Source organism: Varanus komodoensis, unplaced genomic scaffold (genome assembly GCF_004798865.1).
Source record: "Varanus komodoensis strain SLA01 unplaced genomic scaffold, ASM479886v1 scaffold3, whole genome shotgun sequence".
In the NCBI taxonomy this organism is placed as follows: Eukaryota; Metazoa; Chordata; class Lepidosauria; order Squamata; family Varanidae; genus Varanus; species Varanus komodoensis.
This window is the reverse complement of record NW_025335761.1, coordinates 46,778,450-46,802,846: the sequence shown is the minus strand read 5'-3', so window position 1 is coordinate 46,802,846 and position 24,397 is coordinate 46,778,450. Positions and strand designations below refer to the sequence as shown.

The 24,397-nt window shown below is 41.7% G+C and overlaps 1 protein-coding gene across 2 annotated transcripts in view; it reads right to left on the bottom strand.

The window, feature by feature from the left end:
* Positions 1-20,129, bottom strand: part of PPP4R4 (protein phosphatase 4 regulatory subunit 4) — a 107,546-nt gene extending 87,417 nt beyond the window's left edge. For both annotated transcript variants that reach the window (XM_044436764.1, XM_044436763.1), the window contains exons 1-2: positions 19,655-20,129; positions 18,546-18,619 (exon numbers count right to left, since the gene is read on the bottom strand). In XM_044436764.1, the coding sequence (XP_044292699.1) occupies positions 18,546-18,619; positions 19,655-19,774 (194 nt within the window). In that variant the 5' untranslated portion in view covers positions 19,775-20,129. The remainder of the gene's footprint in view (positions 1-18,545; positions 18,620-19,654) is intronic.
* Between the last annotated feature and the right edge of the window lie 4,268 nt (positions 20,130-24,397).

Sequence of the window (24,397 nt, the reverse complement as noted above, 5' to 3'; positions counted from 1 at the left end):
TCAATCCTGGAATAAAAAATAAAGATTAAAAATAAATCTATGCTAATACTGTATTTTCAGTGTATAAAGAAAATTCTATTTATCCAAGTCTTTTCTCCTACTTGATCTTTTTCTCCTGAGTCAACACACTATGTGGCTGGGTTCACACATCACATCAAGCAACCTAGTGTGGTTTCCACACTTCACTTTTCTCGTGTGGATGCCTCTCATAGATGATCAGGGACATCATGGTAACTCTCCTCCCTCCCACCTTCTCTCTGTCCTCCAGGACATACCCCAGGAGGCACCAGGGGAAGAAATGAGTCGCCTCGACAGCCATGATCATGAGCCAATTCAGCTCACTGTGGCTGTCAAGCAGTCTCAATTGTGCAAACACGGCTCAAGCCCTGAAGTGCAGTGGAGAGTAAGGGAGCTGATCAGGTCCCCTTGCCTCTTGCTCCACTGGTGCCTGATCCATGCTCAGGCAAAAAGGGTGTTGCGGGGAGGGGGAGAATAAGACAGGCAGCACTGTGAAAAGGAGCAGGAGCATTCTGCTGGTTCCCTCTCTGCCTCCTTCACAAGCACCAGAGAGAAACTCTCCCATTTGCAAGCAAGTGGGAGGGGCAGGAATTGGTTGGGCAGCACCATGGAAGGGAGCAGCACCACTCCACTGATTCCCCCTCTACATGTGCGAGAAGGAAGCCCCTTCTGCACATGAGCAAGTGGGAGAGCTAAGAATTAGATGGACGGCGGCACCTGGTTGGCAGCAGCACCGCTCAGCTGATTCCCTCACTCATCCCAACTAGGCCCCTCCTGCTAATGCATGAGAGCAGCAGGAGAGTGGAAAACCGCTGAAGTATGCAGCCCTCACCAGCTGCTGCCACCCAGTAGATTCTCATCCCTCCATTCATGCTGGAGATTCGGTGGAGGAATCAATTGAGTGCCAACCAGTTGTTCATCTGCTACTTCCCTGAAGATCTTTGGCTGGGTAGAACTGGCATGCCTCTGACAGTTGGCAAGCGGCAGCAGTCAGTGGTGCTCTCCAGGTAGCCATTTGGCAAGACTGGCACTGATGAGTTGTGTTTTCCAGGTTCAGCCAACGCAACAAGCCATCATGATACCAAGAACCCGTTGAATTGATCATTGTTTCTGTTCATGGTTTCCAAAGACAAAGGATACCACACTGAAACGTGCAACAGGATTTGGAAAACACAACAGACTAACTTGTGCAAAAACTCACCATTGCTTGTTGTCTCATGTGATCTCATGCTGTATATATAAAATGGTAAATTATTTATTCAAGTATCAGTCCTCAAAATAGTACTATCCACACACAGGAGGAAAGTATCAGCAGGCTCAAGAGCAGGCTTGCAGAAGCAAAACAAATCTTTAGCCAAAGGTTCTGAAGGGCAGAGGACCCCAAAGCAGCCCAATGAGAACAGAGTGTTCTCAGTGGCCACAGGATGCTACAGGTCAGAAAAGGAGGCCTGGAAAACCTGGGAGGAAATGATATGGAACTGAGTGTCCTGGAAATGACATAGCTGGCTGAGACCTAGAGCAGTTCACACTGTTCATTGCAAGTGTGTTGCATGTTCCATTTGTATATGTATGACTGATGTGTCACACACACACACAAAACACACACATTAAATATTGAACAGAGAAGAAACATCTCAACACAGCTCCTGATCTTGACACAGAGACTTAATAAAAACCATTGAAAGGATTTTGCTGCTTATGATTATGAGCAGACTCTCAGGACAAGCAACAGTAAGCCAGTGACTCATCCAGTGCTTGACATCAATGCAAAGCTTCCTGATCCAAAAGCTCATATATGAATACTAGCAGCATCTCCTCTGCCCTTCTTCTTAAAACCAACTATTTCAGTTTCATGCCTGCATGACAACATAACTAATACTTTCAGTTTATATACACTGCATACATATTTCTTCACTCTTTCCGCTCCCTTCTTTGGTTCAAGTTTAATTGCTCTGAAGCAATGATTAATTACTCTTCAGTGGGAAAAGTGATAATTACAGCAAACAAAAAAATGACCAGGCTTGCATGTAAGAATTAATTAACCTATGATTTGCTGGACTGAGTGTTGCATACAAGCTGCTGTGCATAATAATCAACCTTTGATCAACCTGATCATAGGTTGCTATATGACACATGAAAAAGACACTGTGTTGTTCATGGGTTAAAAAAGGGCCAAAGTTATCTTACAATTACCTCTTAATTTAGCATAATTTGCTGCTTTTACATGAGAATGGTCTGTCCACACACACACACACAGAGAGAGAGAGAGAGAGAGAGAGGGAGGGAGGGAGAGGGAGAGGGAGAGAGAGAGGGAGAGAGAGAGAGCGAGCGCGCGCGCGCAAGCAAGCAAGCAAGCAAGCGGGCTAATATATCTTTCCTTATATCCAGCACTATGCAACAAAGTTTCCAGCACAGCACAGCTAATGGTGGGGGGATCAAACGGGGAAGATCAGTTACATTTTCAGTCCCACAGGAGCTACAAGATCCATGGGTCTACTAAGTTCACATTTAAAGCCAATTATTGCCTCCATAGGGAAAAAAAACCTGATGTATGAGAAAAATGCATCCTGGGGTGTTACACAGTCATGGTGGAGATGGACAGGGAGGCTATACTCATCTAAACATGGCGATACACTTTCTGTCCCGTCCCTCAGTCTTCCCTCTCACCACACCGTCATCCACTTTCCCTGTTACACCGGTTTGAGAGATGGGGCAACTACTTCGTAGGCACTATATCAAAACATAGAGCCTGTAGGCCACGGCCAGAGTTGCTTGTTATAGTGTACAGAGTATTTAGACTATGTAGCATTGTATTCAGGCCCTATCAGCATAGACTTCAAGGCACAGACATTATAAGAAGAGAGAGCCTACTGAGCTAAGCACAGGCCCCATTAACAGGTGAAAGCACATTGCACTGTACACCACCAAAATGCAATGCTGTAGGTTGCTGGTACAGGCTACCTATCTATCCTTACTTCATTTCTTTAGCATCCTTCCCCACTTTCCTGTTCCTCCATGCCTTTCCCTGCCCTCAGCTTGTTTGCACATGCTTGCTCCTCCTCCACCCCAAAATGTAAGTACAGCCACATTCTCCAAGTCTGAGAAGCAAGTACAAGTGCCCATGCGGTAACCATAGCCTCCATGTATGGCAGTCCACAGTGTATCCTTGAGTATCTCAACTCTAGATCAGTTGTTTAAGCAGTATTTGAGCATCCACACAATGGCTACTGAAGCCCTGGAATACATTTGAATTAAGTTGGACAAGAGGAAGGGGCAGGAGTCTGCCTTCAAAGAAATCGGCTTTGTGAGGCCTTGAAAGAAATGCACTGGAGAATGTCTTCCACTGTCAATCAAGAAAGAGAGACTACTATTATTGCTGGGCACAGGAATACAACCTGTGCTTAACACACTGCCAGACCCTTAGATGTACTGAAGCTCTATAGGCCTCAGTGTTTAGACTTGATGATCAGGTTGATGCACATTTTCACAATCCACATATCATGGAAAATATGACACTTTCACTGACAAAATCAGCCTGATAATAGGATGGAAAAATGATAATGCACACAGTTGCGCCAAGTAAAAAACTGCTTGCATCGACACTCTGCAAACTGGCATTTAACCTGAACTACCACCAATTCTGTACCACATTCAGAGTTGAAAAATCAATAGTCTGTGACATTTGCAGAGTAAGTGCAATGGTGAGGGAAGGGGTGGAGAGGGGAAAAAACAAGACCCCAGGAGCTTGGGGGTTGTGGACATGGAATAGATTCATCCCATATAAGAATCCTCACTCCAGAGTACTCCATTGTCTGGCAGTAATACTATACCTTAGTAATGATTATTAACAACCCTCCATGGGGTTAATTAGACCATGTCCTGAAAACTAGCCCATTATGTTATCTTGGCCCAATTAGACTGACTTCAGAGAATGTCCACTTCCTCACTCGTTATCCTTTTCCTGAGTCTTTCCCCATGTTAATCTATTTTCCCCCCACCCCATTACTTTCAGTGATATGCCTGTAATTGCTTTCAGGAAATCCTGATGAAGTTGTTACACACAGTTATTCACTGCAGCTATCCTTCACTTGCCATGGTGCCCACCACAAGCCTATTATGAGTTGTGTTTTCTTATGATCCTTAACATGAAGCTGAAATCCATTCCAGCTCCCACATATATGAGGAATTCAATGAAGGAGATGATATGCTAGCCCTGGGAAGCTAAGGAAGCAGCTAGGAACTTAAAAGAATGAAAAATTAAAATCAGTCGTAGGAGAATTTATAACAGCATGAGAAATTGTACAATGAATCAAATTAAGGGTGGTGTTCATTCTCTCTCTCCTCCCCTTTGCATTCCCACAAACCTCTGTAGCAGATTGCAGGAGGAGGGGAAATCCACTGGTAGACCAAAACTGTTGGATTTCACTCTACCAGTTCATCTCTACGCATATGTTCTATCAACCATATGACCCAAAGGAAATTCAGGCCTGATGACAACTATCCCTATTATTTCCTGCAGTCTTTGAAAATAGAAGATACACAATTAGCTCTGATAAAACTTTAAATAATGGCACAGACCTCTGTGTCATATATGTATACATATTTATATGCTACTGGCCATGGAATTCATTAATATGCAATGTGTGAACATTATTTCTTTTCACTTGCCTTAATCTGCTGCCTATTCATTTCTTCTTTTTGATTCTTCTTTTTGGAAGGAAAATTAACAATTTTGCCTTAGTCACTCTCCTCATCATACACATGCTTTATAAGACTCATTCATGTCTCACCTCTCTGCCTTTCAGCACTTTTCCTTTTCAAATTAAAAAGTCAAAGTGCATTAGGAAAATGACCCATAGCTACTACAAAGACTTACAAATTTCTCTTTCCTGCTTATACCATTTGGATTATTTGATGAATGATATTCATGGTGTGATCTTGAGTAATGCAATATATGAATAGATAAATAACAATTTCAGATTCCCCTTTGTTATCTTGAGTGACACTGCTAATGACTCCTCACAAGAATAAAGGAACAATGAGCAGTAAGCAGTTTCTCCTCCAATACTTGTAATAAGAATATATAATATCCCAAGAGATTTATTTCTTAACAAAGGTTCTGCTAATCCTAAAAGAGCAAGATCCTCTTTGGTTGATTTTAGGGTAAGGAGAAATGCAAGAATGAGAAAGAGGTCTTGAGCATCAACACAATTATCTTAAGGCTCTCCCAAGTCAGACAATTATCTTAAGGCTCTCTAAAGTCAGACTCTAAGCCCCATAGGGCAGTTCTTATTAGGGCATGTATTCCAATTATGTTGTCTGAGCAGCTAAATTGACTCTCCTAAATACATATAGAACAGACACCTGGTAACAAGGCTAAAGAAATGAAAGTCATATTCAAGAAGAAAAGCTTATTGCCTGTGTACTTTCTCTTATACAAACTTACAAACTGAAAAATGCTTTTCAGAATGTTATCTTACCAGAAGCTCACATCTTGATTACCTTAACATTCATATATTATGTTTTATCATGTGTACTTTGGGGCTTTATGGGATACTACAGAAATGTACATTCATTCATAAGGACTGTACTAGTTCTGTGTCCAATCACTGTTCAAAGACAGGCTATGAAGGCAGTAGAGCAGTACTTGCATACTGCAGTGACTAACAGCACAACTGTGTGTACGTGGTGTGGGGAGAGTATGAGGTGGTGGTCAGTCTGTGACTTCCAAAGCCCTGCCTGTTCACACTACCCAAGACAGAGAGAACAGTTTCCAGCCAATAATTTCATTAATGGTTAATTGTTTAAATTCTCTCCAGTTGTTCCAGTGGGGTGTGAACCACCTATGGCAGCTCCAGGCATGATTAAGCAATAGCCCTGATCCTGGTGCCACTTGGGGGAACAGAGGGGCTGAATATCCAGCAGATCCATAAATACCTCCAACCTGCTCGCAAACACCCTGTGTTGGAGCCTGCCTATGCTGGAAACAACACTGGCAATAAATAGGCAACTAAGGAGCTAGGGTCCACTGAGCAGATCTGTTCTCTAACTGCTGCAGAGGCATTTTGGCTCCATACTAACTCCGTCCAGCCTGTGGCTCTGGAGGTTAAAATCTCTCTCTAAGTAGTGAACCATTCTGTTCAAATCCTGCCCCAAGTAAGAACTCACTTACTGGCCAGTTATCTCTATCCCTATAGACTGTATAACAATCCACCACATATTGTATCAACACATTTAGTTATAATTTGTTTGTTCATTTTTTGTTAAACTTATATTCCGCTATATTAGGAAAAGGGCTCTCCAGGCAAACATACTGAAGTAAGTTTGGCTGGCTAAAAAAAGAGAGATTGTATTTTGAGATTATGGTTTTGCAGAAACAAGAAAGCTCTTTGCAAAAATAAACAAGAAACAGAAAAATCAAGCTACTTTTAAATGACAGTTGGCATATGCCATAAGAAAATTATGATCATGTGTAAATTATCTGCAATCATAAAGGTACAGACAGAGCTCACAGGTAGAATAGTTTCTTTCAGGACAAAATGCAAAGATTTTCCTACATTTAAGAATAATGCTGCATGAAAATGTTCAGACTGCAATCTTGGAAACGGTTCGTTATACATTTTTAAAATATACTGCTTTTTAGTGATTATACAAAGATGTTCTCTTATACATAAAATGATCATTTTTAAATTATCTTAACATGCTACTGTTATTGATAGAATTTTTTGCACAGCTTCAACATAAATTACAAGAAGACAACTACAAACATTAAGAAAATATATTATTGAATCGAATGTCACTGAGTATACCATTTTTGAGATGTAATAATTAAAATATTTCCCACTTAGTTCATCAAAGCCTTTTGTATTTTTACTTGAATTGTTCAAAAGTATGTTTTACCTATCCATGTGTGTAAGTTGGACTTGTAATTAGTTGAGTGCTGTGTGTTATGTGCCATCAAGTAATCTCCAACTTATTGAGATCCTATGAAGGAAAGCCCTCCAAAATGTCCTTTTTCATGGCAGTTTCATTCAGCTCTTTTAAGTTCAAAGCTGTGAATTCGTTTATGGATTCAGTCCATCACATATTTGGTCTTCCCTTTCGTCTTCTGCCTTCAACTTTCCCTAACAATGATTATCTTCACCAATGAATCTTGCCTTCTCATGAAGTGTCTGAAGTACAACAGCATCAGTTTTGTCCTTTCCCCCGCTAGGGAAAGCTCTGGCTTAATTTGATCTAGGCCCCACTTGTTTGTCTTTCTGTTGGTCCAGGATATTCACAAAGCTCTCCTCTAGCACCATGTTTCAGATGCATCAATTTTCTTCTGGTTAGCTTTCTTAGTAATTAGCTTTCTCAAAGAAAGTTTTTTCTTAGTAGTTTAAGATCGTGTTCCGACATAAATAAGGCATTTGGCAACCCTTGTGAGTTAGCTCATGGTTTGTTCTTTGGTTAATTGTAGACTGTTTAACCTATGAATAACCCAACATATTCAGGTCTGAACATCACATTAATAGCCTACCAATCAGGCATCCACCGGTTCTTGCTGAAAGTCAAAAACAGTTTGCATGCTACACATATTCTTGCAAGTTGTGGATTAATTAACCCACAATCTACCAGTAACTGTTGCTGTTACATTTAGACAGCCCTTAATTAAGCCAGTGCTCAAAACGTCATGTGATAGGCAGTGTCAGGACAACATGAGCAAAAACTCTGCCACAAGAACTTTAGACTTGTCAAGATGGGATCCTGATCTGATCAGGAAAGCATGTTGCAAGTCTTGTTGCTCACTTATACCTGTATACATTTCCAAATGTATGCCAGTCCTGAAACCATTTGGCTCCGCCCCCCCACCCCCCGTATCTTAACCCATTCAATTATTTTGTTTTCACTCTCATGTACCACTAGCAAACTACTTACTTGATCCGACACCCTCCTCCAAACTGTGGACATGACTAACAGGTTACAAAAGCATCCTGTACAGAATCCATCTCTGTAGTCCCTTCTGGGAGCTACTTATATGCTGTGTGTATTTCCTATAGGCCTAAATAAACCCTGATGTTCTTTTATTGTACACCCCCAGCATACTTGCATTCACTTTTGACAGCAGCAAGGAAAGGATACTTTTAAAAATGTAAGAAAAACTAAATAACAATGGTTAGCAAAAAAAATCCCCTGTTGTTAAAATGTTGTCAGATGACTTTTAGCAAAGACAGGATACAGAGACAAACAGCTCATTGAGCAACCCAATGTTGTTCCTATCTATTTTAAAGCATTAAGAGCTTAGGCACACCAGCATCAGTATACATGTGAAGTTGGGATTTTTTGCCCCAGTGTGCATCTCTTGCTTACACAGACCTGCACTTGCTAGTTTAATTATCATTCCTCCAGTTTGGAAAATTCTTTTAGTAACTCTTTTGTTTTAACCAACCTAAAAAATTTGGTGTTATCAACAAACAAACCTCACTGTTCACTCCTAATTCCAGATCATTTAGAAATAAATTTGAAAAGCACTGGTCCCAATACAGATACTTGTATATTCCTCTATTGGGAGAATTTATCATTTACTGCAACTCAACTTTGTGTTTTATCCAGTGTCCAGTCCATAAGAGGTCTTCCTCTTATTCCAAGTCCAAGCAAATGATGCCTACCGAATATTCTCTTTCTATGTGTTTATTGACACTCTCAAAGAACTCTGAAAGGTTAATTAGATATGCCATAGTTTTGTAGAAGCCATGTTGATTTTTCCAGTAGTACTTGTCCTTTTATATGCTTGATAATTGAGGTTTAAAAGTGCTTTCAACCAATTTACCTGGAATAGATGAAGGGCACAATTATATTCGGAGGATCACCATGTAATACAGAGTAGGGAAACGTACCAGAGACAATCTTCGTCTCTATTCTCCTGCCCTGCATTTTCTATTCGATGGACTCTCCTGCCCACCTAGCTGCAGTGTCTCAAAGAAGGAGGGAAGGTGGCTGCAGAGGCATCAGGTCAGCTCCTATCCCTGCCTATCTAGTCTCCTCCCATCCTAATCCATCTTCCCAACCTCAGGGAGCAGCCAGCATAGTTCTGTTCATGTCAACTGCAAGGGGACAGAGTTCCATATGCATCCAACCGTTCACTGTCTTCCCTAGCCAGTTTAAACATTATTTAAATCTAAAGCATTTAAATAATTTGTTATTGCTATGTTGATGTCATTTGCAACACACATTTTACTCCTCATTGTCTGCTTGCATTTCCTATGTGATTCTTTGTTGTTGTTGTTAGTCGCGAAGTCCTGTCCGACCCATCGTGACCCCATGGACAACATTCCTCCAGGCTCTCCTGTCCTCCACCATCCCCCGGAGTCCACCCAAGCTCACACCAACTGCTTCAGTGACTCCGTCTAGCCACCTCATTCTCTGCCGTCCCCTTCTTCTTTTGCCATCTATTGTTCCCAGCATTAGACTCTTCTCCAGGGAGTCCTTCCTTCTCATTAGGTGGCCAAAGTATTTGAGTTTCATCTTCAGTATCTGGCCTTCTAAAGAGCAGTTAGGGTTGATCTCCTCTAGGACTGACCGGTTTGATCGCCTTCCTGTCCAAGGGACTCTCCTCCAGCACCATAATTCAAAGACCTCAATCCTTTGGCGCTCAGCCTTCCTTATGGTCCAATTTTCACAGCCATACATTGCAACTGGGAAAACCATAGCCTTGACTATACGCACTTTTGTTGGCAGGGTGATGTCTCTGCCTTTTAGTATGCTGTCTAGATTTGCCATAGCTTTCCTCCCCAGGAGCAAGCGTCTTTTAATTTCTTGGCTGCAGTCTCCATCTGTGGTGATCTTGGAGCCAAGGAAAATGAAATCTGTCACTACCTCCATTTCTTCCCCATCTATTTGCCAGGAAGTGAGAGGACCGGATGCCATGATCTTAGTTTTCTTAATATTGAGTTTCAAGCCAACTTTTGCGCTCTCCTCCTTCACCCGCTTCAAGAGGCTCTTTAGTTCCTCTTCACTTTCTGCCATGAGAGTGGTATCATCTGCATATCTGAAGTTGTTGATATTTCTCCCAGCAATCTTAATTCCAACTGGTGATTCATCTAGGCCTGCCTTTCTCGTGATGTGCTCTGCATATGAATTAAATAGGCACGGCGACATTATACAGCTTTGCTGAACTCCTTTCTCAATTTTGAACCGATCAGTGGTTCCGTGCCCAGTTCTCACTGTTGCTTCTTGACCCACATATAGGTTTCTCAAGAGACAAAGAAGATGGTCTAGTACTCCCACCTCTTTAAGAACTTGCCACAGTTTGATGTGATCCACACAATCAAAGGTTTTAGCATAGTCAATGAAGCAGAAGTAGATGTTTTTCTGGAACTCCCTAGCTTTCTGCATGATCCAGCGTATGTTGGCAATTTGATCTCTAGTTCCTCTCCCTCTTCGAAATCCTGCCTGTACTTCTGGTAGTTCTTGGTCCACATATTGCTGGAGCCTAGCTTGTAGGATTTTGAGCATCACTTTGCTAGCATGTGAAATGAGTGCAATGGTGCGGTAGTTTGGACATTCTTTGGCATTGTCCTTCTTTGGGATCGGAATGTAAACTGACCTTTTCCAATCCTGTGGCCACTGCTGAGTTTTCCAAATTTGCTGGCATATTGAGTGTAGCACTTCTACTGCATCGTCTTTTAAGATTTTGAATAGCTCAGCTGGAATACTGTCTCCTCCACTAGCTTTGTTGTTGCTCAGACTTCCTAAGGCCCATTTGACTTCACATTCCAGGATGTCTGGCTCGAGGTCAGTGACCACCCCATCGTGGTTATCAGGGACGTTAAGCCCTTTCTTGTATAGTTCTTTTGTGTAATCTTGCCATCTCTTCTTAATCTCTTCTGCCTCTGTTAGGTCCCTGTAATTTTGGTCCTTTATCATGCCCATTGTTGCATGAAACGTTCCCTTCATATCTCCAATTTTCTTGAAGAGATCTCTGATCCTCCCTATTCTATTGTTTTCTTCTATTTCTTGGCACTGTTCATTTAAGAAGGCATTCTTATCTCCTCCAGCTATTCTCTGGAATTCTGCATTCAATTGGGTGTATATTTCTCTTTCTCCCTTGCCTTTCGCTTCCCTTCTTTCCTCAGCTATTTGTAAAGCTTTCTCAGAGAGCCATTTTGCTCTCTTGCATTTCTTTTTCTTTGGGATAGTTTTAGTTGCTGCCTCTTGTACAATGGTGCGAACCTCCGTCCATAGTTCTTCAGGCACTCTGTCTATCAGATCTAATTCCTTAAATCTATTTGTCACCTCTACTGTATATTCATCAGGGATATGATTTAGGTCATACGTGAGAGGCCTAGTGCTTTTCCCTACTTTCTTCAATTTAAGCCGTGATTCTTTAGCACTACTCATTATCCATGCTTGGAAACCTCTTGGTACTACCATTCCTGACCTGCAGCATATGTTGTTGTGGTTTCCATATTAGGCATTGTTTTTGGTTTTAAGCATTTTTGTTAAGGGAGTTAGCCTCTCTGACTCTTCCTTTCAACCCAAGTTTTACCTGTTATCTCATTTTAGAGAAGTTTCTTATTTTGAAGTTAACTGTGATTGTGTGGGTCATCCTTGGTAATTTTTCACACACACATAAATTGGCCACACCATGGTCACTGTTTCTAGCTGGTTTAACAACACTTACATCTCGTTTTAGATCCTGGGCAGCACCACACAGGATTCAATATTATCGGCCTCACAACCAACTGTTGTATGGCACAGCATTTAGTGCATCAAGAAATTAATCACTTTGCCATCACCAGAACATGAATTCATCCAGTCGACATGCAAGTGACTGAACTCACCCATTTCTGCAACACTTCCTTGTGTGGACACATCCTTAATTTTATTTAGCATCTCAAGCATTTTGGTTAGGGAGATGCTAGCATTTTTTAAGTTCAGATTTACTTTGAGAGTCTGGTACTGTCACTCACAGTGTTACTGCGGACAAGTCTGTCCCTTTTAAGGTTTCTAACTTGTTCTACATTATGCTTTTTTGACATATAGAGCAATACCACCTCCAGTACACATTCCTTTTTATGTGGTTCACACTAAAATTTTTGGAATCTCAAAAGGGAATATAGCCAGTAATGTTTGGTAATCAAATTTTCACAAAATTTCTAGTTAGCAGTGAAACTTCACTATTCAACACAAATTCTGTGCAATAGCAGCCTATTCACTTTGAGTTGATTCACATTTAATTGCAGAGCACTGGATGGAGCCAAAACTATAAGGTCAGAACTGGATTTGTTCTGGATAGTTTGTGTATAGAAGTTATGGGATAAGTGTATCCTCATGGCTCACTATGATACTTTCCCACATGTAAACCTGTATCCCAGGTAGCAATATAAAATTTCCAAACATTTTGACATGGAGGAAACAAACAGGAGAGGAGGGTCCTAGCAGTTTGGGGAAAAAACTGAAATCTGGACAGAAATTACAAAGTAAGGCATTCTTATTTTAGTATTACTATTTACAGACTAAAGTTATTGTGCTGTTTTTGAACAACCTTCCCCAATCCGATACCTTCCATATGTCCTTGATTTCAGTTCCCATCAGCTTCTAAATTCTGAGCAATACAATCCAAAACATCTGGAGGGCATGAAGATGGGGAAGGCTGCTTCAAGAATCCAAATTATATTATTAAGTATTATAATGATAAACTGTATGTTATTGTTCATTAAATTATCATTATAATAAAAACCCTAAAGAGTAAACTCAGCTAGTAAAATCATAATTGTTGACCAAATAAACTATAATTTTAAATTGAATATACTAAACATGATAATTTTGTGTTTTATAAATCGAAGTCCAAGCAGCAAGAACTTCAGCAAGTAGTCCTTGAAATATCTGAAGAAGCCTAAATATCTGAAACAAACAACAACAATAAACAAGCCTAAAATCTACAGGCCTAAAGAAGCAGATAAAACTGGAGGCAGAGGAAGATTGGTATATAGTGCCTGCCCCTGTTTGTAAGGAAATTTAGGAAAATTCCTAAACATGTTCCTCTTTGTGGGATAGAGTTAGGGAAATCTGGTCAAAAGTGAAGTAACTCAGTGATTGAGAAACCGTGAGGCAAACAACCAAGCCTTGAAGCCTGTCTGAAGGAATGTGGAGGGGAGAAAAGGTCATTGGCTTGAAAGAAAGTTTGCTGCTTCCTATCTCATCCTCCCAGTAGTTTTATGAGACAGGAGGTCATAGGGTGATGTGAAGTGAGAGAGGGGTGAACTGGTGAACTTGTAGTTATAAGCATGCAGGTGTAATAGGTTGATGAATATTAACTCACACACCTCGAATAGACAATGGACTAATTATAATGCACATGTGATGTATGTAGTGGGATGAGATGGGAGATATGAAGCAGGCAGACAGAAAGACTGTAACCTCCTAGTACCTTACCCAATAAGGGAAAGGGGGAGGACTGTGGTGGATAGGTTGAGGGTTAAAAGGGGCTGTTTTGTGTGTTTAATAATCAAATAAATACTTAGTAGTACTCTTATAGCAAGTATTTAAAAATATCTACTATGGCTTTATAATTTACAGGAGTTTTGCATCTCTAGTTTTTCTAGAGAAAAACCTTACTATATAGATTTAGAAATCATTTGGAGAAAGTCAAAGGCTGGGTAATGGTATGTAAACACCTTGTCTTAAATATTGTATTTATCATTCTAAAATAAAATATTTTAGACATCAATGCTGTTCAATTTAGGGGGAGTGGGCCACAGAAAAAAGGCCATTCTTTCCCATGATTTTTGTTTGTGATTTTTTTTCTCCCAAGGCTTCAATTCTCCAGTTCTTGTCCATGATGCAAACCAACATATAATGCAAAAATAGCTGGAAGGTATGTAACAGAGATCAAATGTATGACACTGAGAGAAACCTGGAGCAAAAAAATGTTTTTTCATCAGTCAATCAAGCAAATAGCATGCTGGCAATACTCAGGCAGAAATGTGACAACTGAAGTTTAACTTGTTATCAGCAAACTGGCAGAAATAACGTTTGAAAAATGCAATTATTGTATAGGAAAAGCAGATAAATTAATAACAAGTTAGACAAGAATAGATATTAATTCAAATATGCAAGGCCTGATGAATTGTATCCCAGAATAATAAAGGAAGTGACAGAAGAACCCTCAGAGCCACTGTCTAACATTTGAAGCATCATGGAGGACAGGTGAAATGCCAGATAATTGAAAAAGGGCTAATGTTGTCCCTAATTTCAGAAGGAACAAAAAAGAGGATCCCAAGCACTACAGATCAGCTGCTAGTTCCTCAATCCTTGAAAAAAAATGCAGAACAGATAATAAAGAAGGCAATGTGTAAGCACCTTGAAGACAATGCAATAATTACTAGAAGCCAGCATGGATTTATCAAGAACAAATCTTGCCAGACTGAGCTGGGGGTCAGACAGATGGCCCAAGAGGCCCCCTTCTGACTCCCCCACCCCCATTTCTATGTTTCTAATCTGATCTTATAATTTGACCAAGTAACATCCTTTATGGACTGTGGGAATGCTGTGGACATAGTATATCTTGACTTCAGCAAAGCTTCTGACAAAGTGCCCCATGGTATTCTGATCAGCAAACTAGCTAAATGTGGACTAGATGGAACAACTATCAGGTGGATCCACAGATGGTTACAGAACAGGACTCAGAGAGTAGTTCTCCAAGGCACTTTCTCGGACTGGGGAGAGATAATGAATGGGCTACCACAGGGCTCAATCCTGGAATCAGTGGTCTTCAATATTTTTATTAATGACTTGGATGAGGAGGTAGAGGGAATGCTGACCAATCAGCAGATGACACAAAACTGGGTGGAATAGCTAATACCCTGGAAAACAGAAACAAAATTCAAAGAGATCTTGACAGGCAGGAGCCCAGGGCTAAAAGCAACAGAAGGCAACTCAATAAAAAAAAAATATGCCAATACTAGGAAAGGGGCACCAAATATAGGGTTACAAGATGGGGACTACTTGGTTCAATGATACTATAAGCAAGAAACTTTATTGTTGTTCTAAATTACACATTGAATATGAGCCGAAAGTGTGATGTGGCTGCAAAACAACAACAAGCAAAAGCTATTTTGGGCTACAATAACAGGGCTATAGCTTCCAAATCACATGAGGTACTATTTCCCCTCTATTCAGCAAAAGCTAGGGCCTTCTTAAGTATGGTATCCAGTTCTGGGCTCCACAGTTTAAGACAGATGCTGATAAACTGGAAAGAAGTTCAGAGAAGGTTAACAAAGACGATCACAAAGAGGGATTGAAGGAACTGGGCATGTTTAGCACTTCTTGAAATGTTGTCACACAGAAGAAGGCCATGATCTTTTCTGAGCCATGCCAGAGTGCAGGGCACAGAATAATAGGGTTTAGTTAGATTCCAGCTGGGCATTGGGAAAAACTTGTCTGTTACAATCACCTAGGAAAGTCGTGGGCTTTCCCATACTGAAGGCATTCAAGAGGCAGTTGTACAGCCATCTATCAGGGATGCTTTAACTTAAGAGTTCTGCAGTGAGCCCAGGGTTGGACTCAATGGCCATACAGGCCCCTTCCAACTCTACTATTCTATGATTTTAAGGAATATGCAATATAGGAAATTGAAGAACCCTTACCTGTAAACTTTATTATTAATATTACAACAGGGTTCAGGGAAATGTAACAGTTATGGACCACCAGCCTTCAGTAAGCCAAATCATGTCAGCAGGTTTGATCACACCTACGGAGAACATCATTTTTGTGCCCATTTTCCAAGCATTTCTCAGCCCAGAGAAAATGGACAGCACTGGGAGAAGTAGCTGGTACTGGGAGAAACGTGCAACCAGGCTTGGTTAGTGCTGAGAAGGGTAACCCCCACCCCTCCAGTACTGGTCAAGTCCCCAGCTTCCAACACAACGCATCATCCCTATTGGAGTGACATGTAGCACACATATGAACTTATGCCTATTGGGCATAGTTATGCCTTATGGGCATACTGGCTGCTTCTCCCAGCAACACCACCATCTTTGGCTCCACACACAATGCGCCCATGAGAGACATGCACAAATGGACCCAGCATGTACTAGGAAGAACTACCTCTTCCAGTGCTGACTGAGTTGCTCCTATCCCTGCCTTTATCACTGATGTGTGATCAGCAGTTACATGGGGTGTTCTCCTGTGCGCCACACATTCCTGCAACTGGGAGGAAGAGGATCACACAGGGAATTGTTCACTGACGCTGCATGTTCTTCAAGTATGTGACTCCCTATTACACAGTGCTTCTTACAGAAGTCTGGATCAGGAAGTATGCAAAGGTATCGTGATTATTTATTTGTGTAATCGGTTAACAAACTGCCTTATATTTCCATGAGAAGAACCTGACTTAATAAAATTTGGAATGAGAACATACGGACATGTGTATGCTTCTTAAAATTAAGACACAGGACTAGATTCAACTGCCCTTGTCCAACTCAACTTGTTATCTCTGCTTCGTTCCAGAATTACTGAAGTTCTTATTTAAGAAGTTTAGTCAATCTACAGAAGCTTTTCCATGTGCCACAGAATGTACAAAACATTCAGGAAAAAATAACAAACTGGAAAGTTAGATTAGCATCCTGTACTTGTGCATTGAGGAACTTATGTACTTTCCAAATAGAAACAGTGTAAGCATTGCTGTGCTGATGGTTTCCGAGGCTCCCTTTGACATTTGACACAACTGACATTAAAGGTTAAAAGATATTAAAAATAAAATGTATACATCTCGAGAAGAACTAAAAGAAATAGTAATATATCTTCCAGTAATATATAGTAATACAGTTAGATATTCTCTGAACAAACTGTATAGTAGAGCAGAAAAAATCAATAGTCAAGAAGAATACAAAACCAAACTAAAAAGCAAACAGTTGAGAGGAATACAGATTAATTTTAGTAATTCTTCAACTCCATCAACATTCATGAAATCAAATTACTTATGTTTAAAAAGTATTTGCTGGCTAGGCATACCCAGTGAAAATGCATTATCCTTCTTTTCCATCATAGACAAACGGCACCCTCTTTATTCCTGCAAGGTATAAAGTGGCAGAAACTTGTCTTGCACTCTCAGACTGCCCAAACACTAAGAAAAAGATGACTACCACAGTTTGGACTTCTACACTGATTAGTTACCAGACATTGTTTTGAACTGTAGTCACCCAATGAACACACACAGGAACTGGACAATATGGGCCAGGAGAAGACCTACACGTCCCTAGGAAATTATGCATGGAACAATTACCCATGAAAATAACCACTGGAGAAAAATTTGCTTGAAGCAGCACAAATACCACAAATATTCATTATTTACAGCAGCTGTTAAAACAGGCCCACAAAAGGTATTTGCATACTAAAAGACTAAGCACTTTGCTAAGAGGCCTGCTAAAAGAAGTGAGCAGAGACAAGGTGCACCGTTTGCCTTTCCACTTACTTGCCCACACAGAATTCTTGTCAGTTATGACAATCAAGAAACACTTAACTATGAGGGCAATTTACACACTGCAGGATTACAATATTATGCATCCCACCCACATGGAGGTCATGCAGAACTTATGTACCCCAATACCTAAAGAAATAGGATAGTACTTTTACATAGTAACATTGGGAAAAAAGACATGATGAATTCAAACTAGTATTTTCAAATATTTGGGTGATGAGGTACCTGAGAAAGCAAAACAAAGATAGTACCTATTTTACTAGTTAGGAACCTTTACTAAACACATAAATGACTGACAAAAATTCTAACTTAAAAGAATAACACAGATATGGTATTAGCAGAGTACAAATTACATTTTAAAAACCAGACAGAGACAAACATGGCTCTTGAGAATTCTAAAAATAGCTGATCAAACTGAAAGAAAGCTTGCAGCTGGCACTTCAATTAGTGAACATTGTATAAAAATGCAAGTTTAAATCAAAATCCTCCAGCTCAGCACCTCCTTCAAAGATGTCATCTGCATAAAAGTCAAAAGAAAGCCATGTTTTGGGCAATTAAAGTTCAAGACAGTTCAACATCTGTGAAATAAACATTTCAAGCAAATGGGAGGTGGGGTGCTGCAGTGCCCCATATGATTGTCAACATTATCTGTAACTTTGAATCCCTTAGGCCTTCTTAGTTCATTCTTTTATATTCTCTGAAGCAATGATCAAATACTGCATAATCATAGTAGAAGTTGTATTATGGACAGACACAAGTCAGTTACTGGTCCTGTTAATGCTACTATTCAGTCTGGTGATACTTAAAAGAAAACCACAGCAGGGTAGTTCACTAGAAGAGAGGAAAGCCAGTAAGTAGCTGAACAGCTTGCACTCGTGCCAGTGCATCACTTGCCCATGACACTGCATGCAAATCTGATGGAAATTCTTCACACACTTATTTTAATGCTCCATGGATGGTGTTATTCCAACACACACACAAATCAAACACTACAATAATCATGATGAAACATTTAAGTTAAAAAAGGTATTATCAAAAAATTCCACAACAGTATCTTAAAGACTACCTGAGTAGATAAACAGCCCTTTCAATATCATTGAGTTCTTCATCAACTGTCAGTCTCTCAATTTCTTCTGGTGTCTGTCAAATGTGAAACATAAATTAGCATGATTAATATCTCAAGCCCATGCTTGACTCTGTTAACTGTCTACCCCAAAGTCATAAATATACTTGAGCCTACAATGCCATACATAGTTAGAGAGGAGTAAGACCCAGTGAATTCAGGGACTTACTCCTGAGTAGACATTCACTATCAATCATCAAGATTAGTTTGAAATGAGTAAGTGTGTCTGCCATGATGGTGTTAATTATGCTTTACAGCCTGAGGCACAATTTAAACCACAGTAAAAGCATTTAAAGAAATGCCAATGGAAAACAAATTCAAGTCCTTCTGATTAATTGGCTATGAAGCTACTTTATATGTGGTAGCCCACTGAACCATTTATTTCAATACAATCTATATTTTATACCAATGGGCACCAGGTTTCCCAAATCTTGTGTAGGGGGATTTGCTGAATGTGTTGAATTTCTTTAACTAGCAATGGCAAGGACTGAACCAAGAATTCTGTGCATCTGAATTTTGTGCTCTACCACTATCCCCTTCCTCAGCTCACTCCTGAATCAGAATGACAGGCTGTAATTTTTAAGTCACTTTCACTGGAACAGTCTCTTAGAAGTCTTTTCTAGGGTAGATTCCTTTCAGGCCTTTGATTTTTAATTCCCAGAATCCCAGAAACGTTTTAAAAATGAGTCAGTTCACTATTTAACCAGTAATAGTGTTGTTTATCTAGTATACTGCAACCTTGCAATAAACTAGGAATTGCAACCAGGAATGAAAAATATCCTAAATTATATAACCATTAAACCTTATTCAAGTCAAAGCAGTTAGTCCATAGATTTTTTTTTCTCCTCTTTCTCACATCCCATTTGTGAAAGCTTCATGCTATTGCTGAGAGGAATTCGATGCTTTATCTGTGCAAACCATCTATTCCATTTAAAATAAGCTGAGCCTGCAAAATAGACACTAGCATCATTTGCTTAACATTCACCCATCAGAAATAACTGCAGTTAGCGTGGAAAGTATTTTTTTTTAATAGACAGATAGACAAGATGTACCTTTAAGCTCCTTCGTACCGGCCTTTCAATAATAGTAAGTTCTTGCAGATCTTCGATGTAACCAAACAGATTGTTCTGGCTAAAATCCATTTTGTAGGAGAAGATGATTATCGGATGCATGTACTAGGTTGAAGCTCCAGTCCTTCGCGATCAAGATTGTGTGCAAGCTTCACATTGCACTGAGGCCAGAAAGGAGAGCGAGAGCGAGCACGCAACACCCTCTTGGCTGAAAGGATATACTGGTGGAGGTGGGCGAATAGAGACTGCTTTGCTGCTTCCTCCTCCTCCTCCTCCTCCTCGTAGGACGTTACTGAGCCCCCGCCGCCCAGGAGGAGCCTCAGCAAGCACAATGCGGCACCAGCACAGCCCGCTGCCACCGTTGCCGCTGCTTTAGGTGCATCACTCGCTACTTAGACCAGGCACCTACAAGGAAACTTTCTCTCCTGCTGCTTCACTTTCGCCTCAGTCTCTCCAGCGTTTCCAGGGAGAAGGAGACACCAACATTTCCCCTCCTCCTCCTCCTACCTACACACAGGCACATGTATACACACGCCCTCCTTCCCCTTCACTCCTGATGCAGAAGGAGGTGGGGTGGGGGGTGTGGATCGAAAGGCAAGACAGAGCTGCAACTTCTCTTTGGCCCAGGAAAGGCGTCCTCCTTTCCCCCTCCAGGCAGCAGATCTCAAGATCCTAGTCAACGATTGGGAAGAAAGCCGATCCCACGGAAGGCTAAGAATAGAAACGGGTAGGAGATCTAGGTGGGAAGGAATGAGGAAGAACGTGGCACTTCTCTCCCCAAAGACTGCTCCCCAAAATCGGGGGGCGGTGCAGTTAACAAATCACCCTATGCTATAGTAGAGTGGAAGGCGGGGGGAATCATTAGGAAGAAAGCCTGACTGGGAAGACAGGAGGTTAATCGTAGAGCGTGGGAGCAGATTCTCTCCCCCCACACCCCCGAGAGATACTTAAATCGGGGATGAAGCTCCTCAGAGAGGGTTTCCGAACGAGAGCAGATAGCTGGATGAATGCTGGGTTGGGGGCAGGGTACTCCCCCGGGACTGTTCAGGCATAAAAATCAGCTAATATATACATGGAAATGCAGTTTGGTGGCGTTGTTTTTCCGGTTCTTGCAATTCTCCTTCCCGAGCAGCCCTCCGCGGCAAGATAACCAAGGAAGCAGGGAGCCAGAATATATCGATGGGGAGTGGGAGGAAGGACCTTAGGGACAAGCGGTCCCCTTGAGCGGGCGAGATCCCAGCTGAGACAAGGGGGGGCTTGGTGCTTGGGGCCACTTAAGCCCCCTCGGAGGAATTCGGCTCCATGGCTCGGGGGGCTGCTCTCTCCCCGCGGTCGAAATGGGCGAGCCCTCCCCTCTCTGGGCGACTGGCTCTTTCCCCTGCGACTCGAGAAGCCCCAAGGCCGCCGTATGAGGAATGAGGGAGCCGAAGCCACCTTCGCCTCTGCAAGTAGTGACAGCGCGGAGCCGTCGCCGGGGCAACAAGCCGCTACAGCGGCCTGTTGGGGCAAAAAGACCTGCCCGAGCGATCCAATATCAGAACGCGCCCCGGAGTCGCGGGGGCCGGGGAGCAGTCCGAGTAGCTGTGCCGGTTTCCACCCCCAGCCCCCTGCTCCAGTTCGTTTAGCTCTCGGGTCACCCTGATTAGTTGATTTGCGAAGTTGTGAACCTTTTATCTACTCTGGCAGCAAGTTTCCCCAATGACATGTCTGCGAAGGAAACCTGCTCATAAGCGTCTGCTGCCATGCAACTAGCCTCTTGCTTGTCGCGGAGGATTCTGGGAGGCCAGGGTTTTTCGCATCCCGGCTCAGCTCACCGGGTGACATTGGGTCAGTCAGGACTGTCCCGCTAAGCTCCTCAGCCAATCAACCAGCTCTCCCAGGACAGCATGTGGAAGCTGCTAAGTATGTGCCAGTCCATTCCAATGGCTTGTCCAAAGTTGGCCATGTGGGTCATGTTTATCAGATGTTCCACTGATTACAATGATGCTTTACTTCCAAGTACAGGGGAAAGCTAGGGTGGAATCTTGACTTAGCCATGAAGTGGGCTGGGTGAACTTGGGCCAGGTGCTGGAGTTGCCCTTGAGACACACAAATCCACCATGACAATAATCCACAGTGGGTGGGTTGTCATTGCAAGCAACCCATGGTGAGCCTGATGGATGTGGTCCTCCCCCTCCTCTCCTATTCCTCCTCCTACAGGTCATCCCAGTGACCTGTAGAGAGCCAGTGTGGTGTATGGTTAAAAGCATGGGACTGGGACTGGGTGACTTTGGGCCAGTCACAGACTCTCAGCCCAACCTACCTCACAGGGGTGTTGTTGTGGGGATAAGATGGAGGAAGAGAATGATGTAAGCTGCCTTGAGCCCTTTGTAGGAAAAAGGCAGGATATAAATCCAAAAATAAATAAATAAATCCCAGAAGACCTTAACAGGAGAAATGAGCTGTTCCCACTGCCTCCCTACTGTGTTCCCAAACTGATTCAGGCTCAGCACAGTTTTTCCTCCCTGAGGATCACAAAGATGGGCTGATATGCAGGTTTCTGCAGTATAGGCAGTCCCCAGCTTATGAACAAGTTCCATTCCTGGGAAAATGGAAATTCGTCTTTAAGTTGCATCTGTATGCAAGTCGAATCAGGTATAGTTGGCTCTCCATATTTGCAGAGGTTAGGGGCACAGGATCCCCATGAAAGTGGAAAAACCACAGATATCACTATTCACCACCCCCAGTACCTGCCCAAACTCACAAATGCCAGGAAATAGCAGAGATTTCTCTCTCCAGATTGGCAGAGCAGGAAGGCCTGCTTTGGAGGCTTTTTTCTCTACCCTTTCACTACCCCTCTTACTCTAATGATGCTTTAGAGGCCCTCACTCCCTTTTGCTTCCTCTCTATGGCGATGTCGATTTCCTGTAGTATTTTTTTTTAAATAGTAGGCTTTATGGCAGTTTATCCATAAGTATGGGTTGTTCATAACTTGGATGGGCGTAATTTGGGGGCTGCCTGTACCTGTTTTGACAGCCCCTTCAATGTGGTCCAGCAGTATGTTGGAGGGGTTCCCTGTGATTACCAAGCTTTAAAAAATAGCAGCTGGAAATATTTGGAAAATAGCATTTTAAATGTACTTTAAAAACTACCTATACTTGTCCACAGTTGCCCTGGTGCTTGGATGGGGAGCCTCAGATGGGCATTGCACAGGGAAAGGGGCTGCTGGCAAAGTCCATCAAGTACTCACCGGGGTATTGCCCTTCAGATGCAGCAAGTAAAAATTTTTTCCCCTTTTTGGTTACATATGACAGCTATTAAAATGTGAGTTGTCAAATGTATCTAGATGCTTTCCTTATCTAGAAAGCACCCTTAATAGTCAAAATAACTAATTTTGCATAAAATTAGATTCCACATTTATAATGAAAGATCTATCAAATATTTCCTTCCAACAAATAATTGCTAGTCAAAGGTAATCACTGATGGTATTATTTTTATGGGTCCTGCAGCTGGTATTATGTATTTCCCTTTTAAATTGCAACCTCTCAGCCTTCTTTACCCTCCCAAAGACCAGTCAGGTACACAAGAAGATGTATTTCTGTTTCAAGTGGATTTGGCTGGTGTTAATGTCCAAGCTGTTGGAAAGAATAATTAACACACTTGACTATTTTAATTGTTAGCATTTATATACCTCTGTTTTTTTGTGAATAAGCCATCAAGATAGTGAACAGCAATTTAAAACAAAACTGTAAAACTAGATTTGGTTATCTCACGGCAGGAGCTATGAATGCATTTAACCAGCTCACTAGAACTACTATCTCAATTTTTTAAACAAATCTGTGAGGTGTAAATAGGTCAGAAACAAATATGAGAACAGTTTTTCTCAAATTGCAGTGTTCAGACTATGGATGTACCACCCTGCTTCCCATCCTAGACAGAAATGATGATGGTTTTTTTAAAATGGTGAACAAAAGAAAGATTGCACCATAGACACAATGGAAAAACTAAAATGCCTGCCTGAACAGGTCACTTTACCATTGACTATTCCTCTATGACTATCAAAAAAAGGTGCAACACTTTCCTCACACCTCCATGGCTCAAGCTCGTTTTGCCTGGTATGGGCCATTGAACTGTAGACTCAGTCAGACAGTCATACATTGTATGCACTAAATAGGGCTGCATTAGGACTAGAACCACTTTAACTAGTTACACACATAAAAGCCTTAGTGGAGGTCGACAAAAGCACACAGCACACTCAGTAACATTTTACGGCATCCTCTCAACCCCCCCCAGGCAGGGCTGGCCAAAGACTTTTTGCATTCTAAGGCAAAGCAACAAATTACTCTTCCCACCAAACCCAAGATACACAGTTTATAAAGCCAGTCAAGTTATTTTGGCATCCAGGGCAGAAAATCCCACAAGTACTACTCTCCATCCCTGACAGTAAAACCGCCATCTTCTATTTAAAAAAAACAACAACTAGTAATGTGCAGCCACTAATTTTGAAAAAGCCACCCTTGCTTGTAGGATGTTGTGTCATGTGAACCTGGGAAGCATGGAAGGTAGGGTTAAACAACCTCTCCTTAACCTATCATCTGTTTATGTGAGGGTTGTTTAAGATTAGCATTACCCATGCTTGCTGGATTCGCATGAAGGAGCGCTTACATCCATATATGCCCAGTCGCCCCCTGAGATCGGCGGGAGAGGCCCTTCTCCGGGAGCCCTCCGTGAGAGAAATTAGGAGGG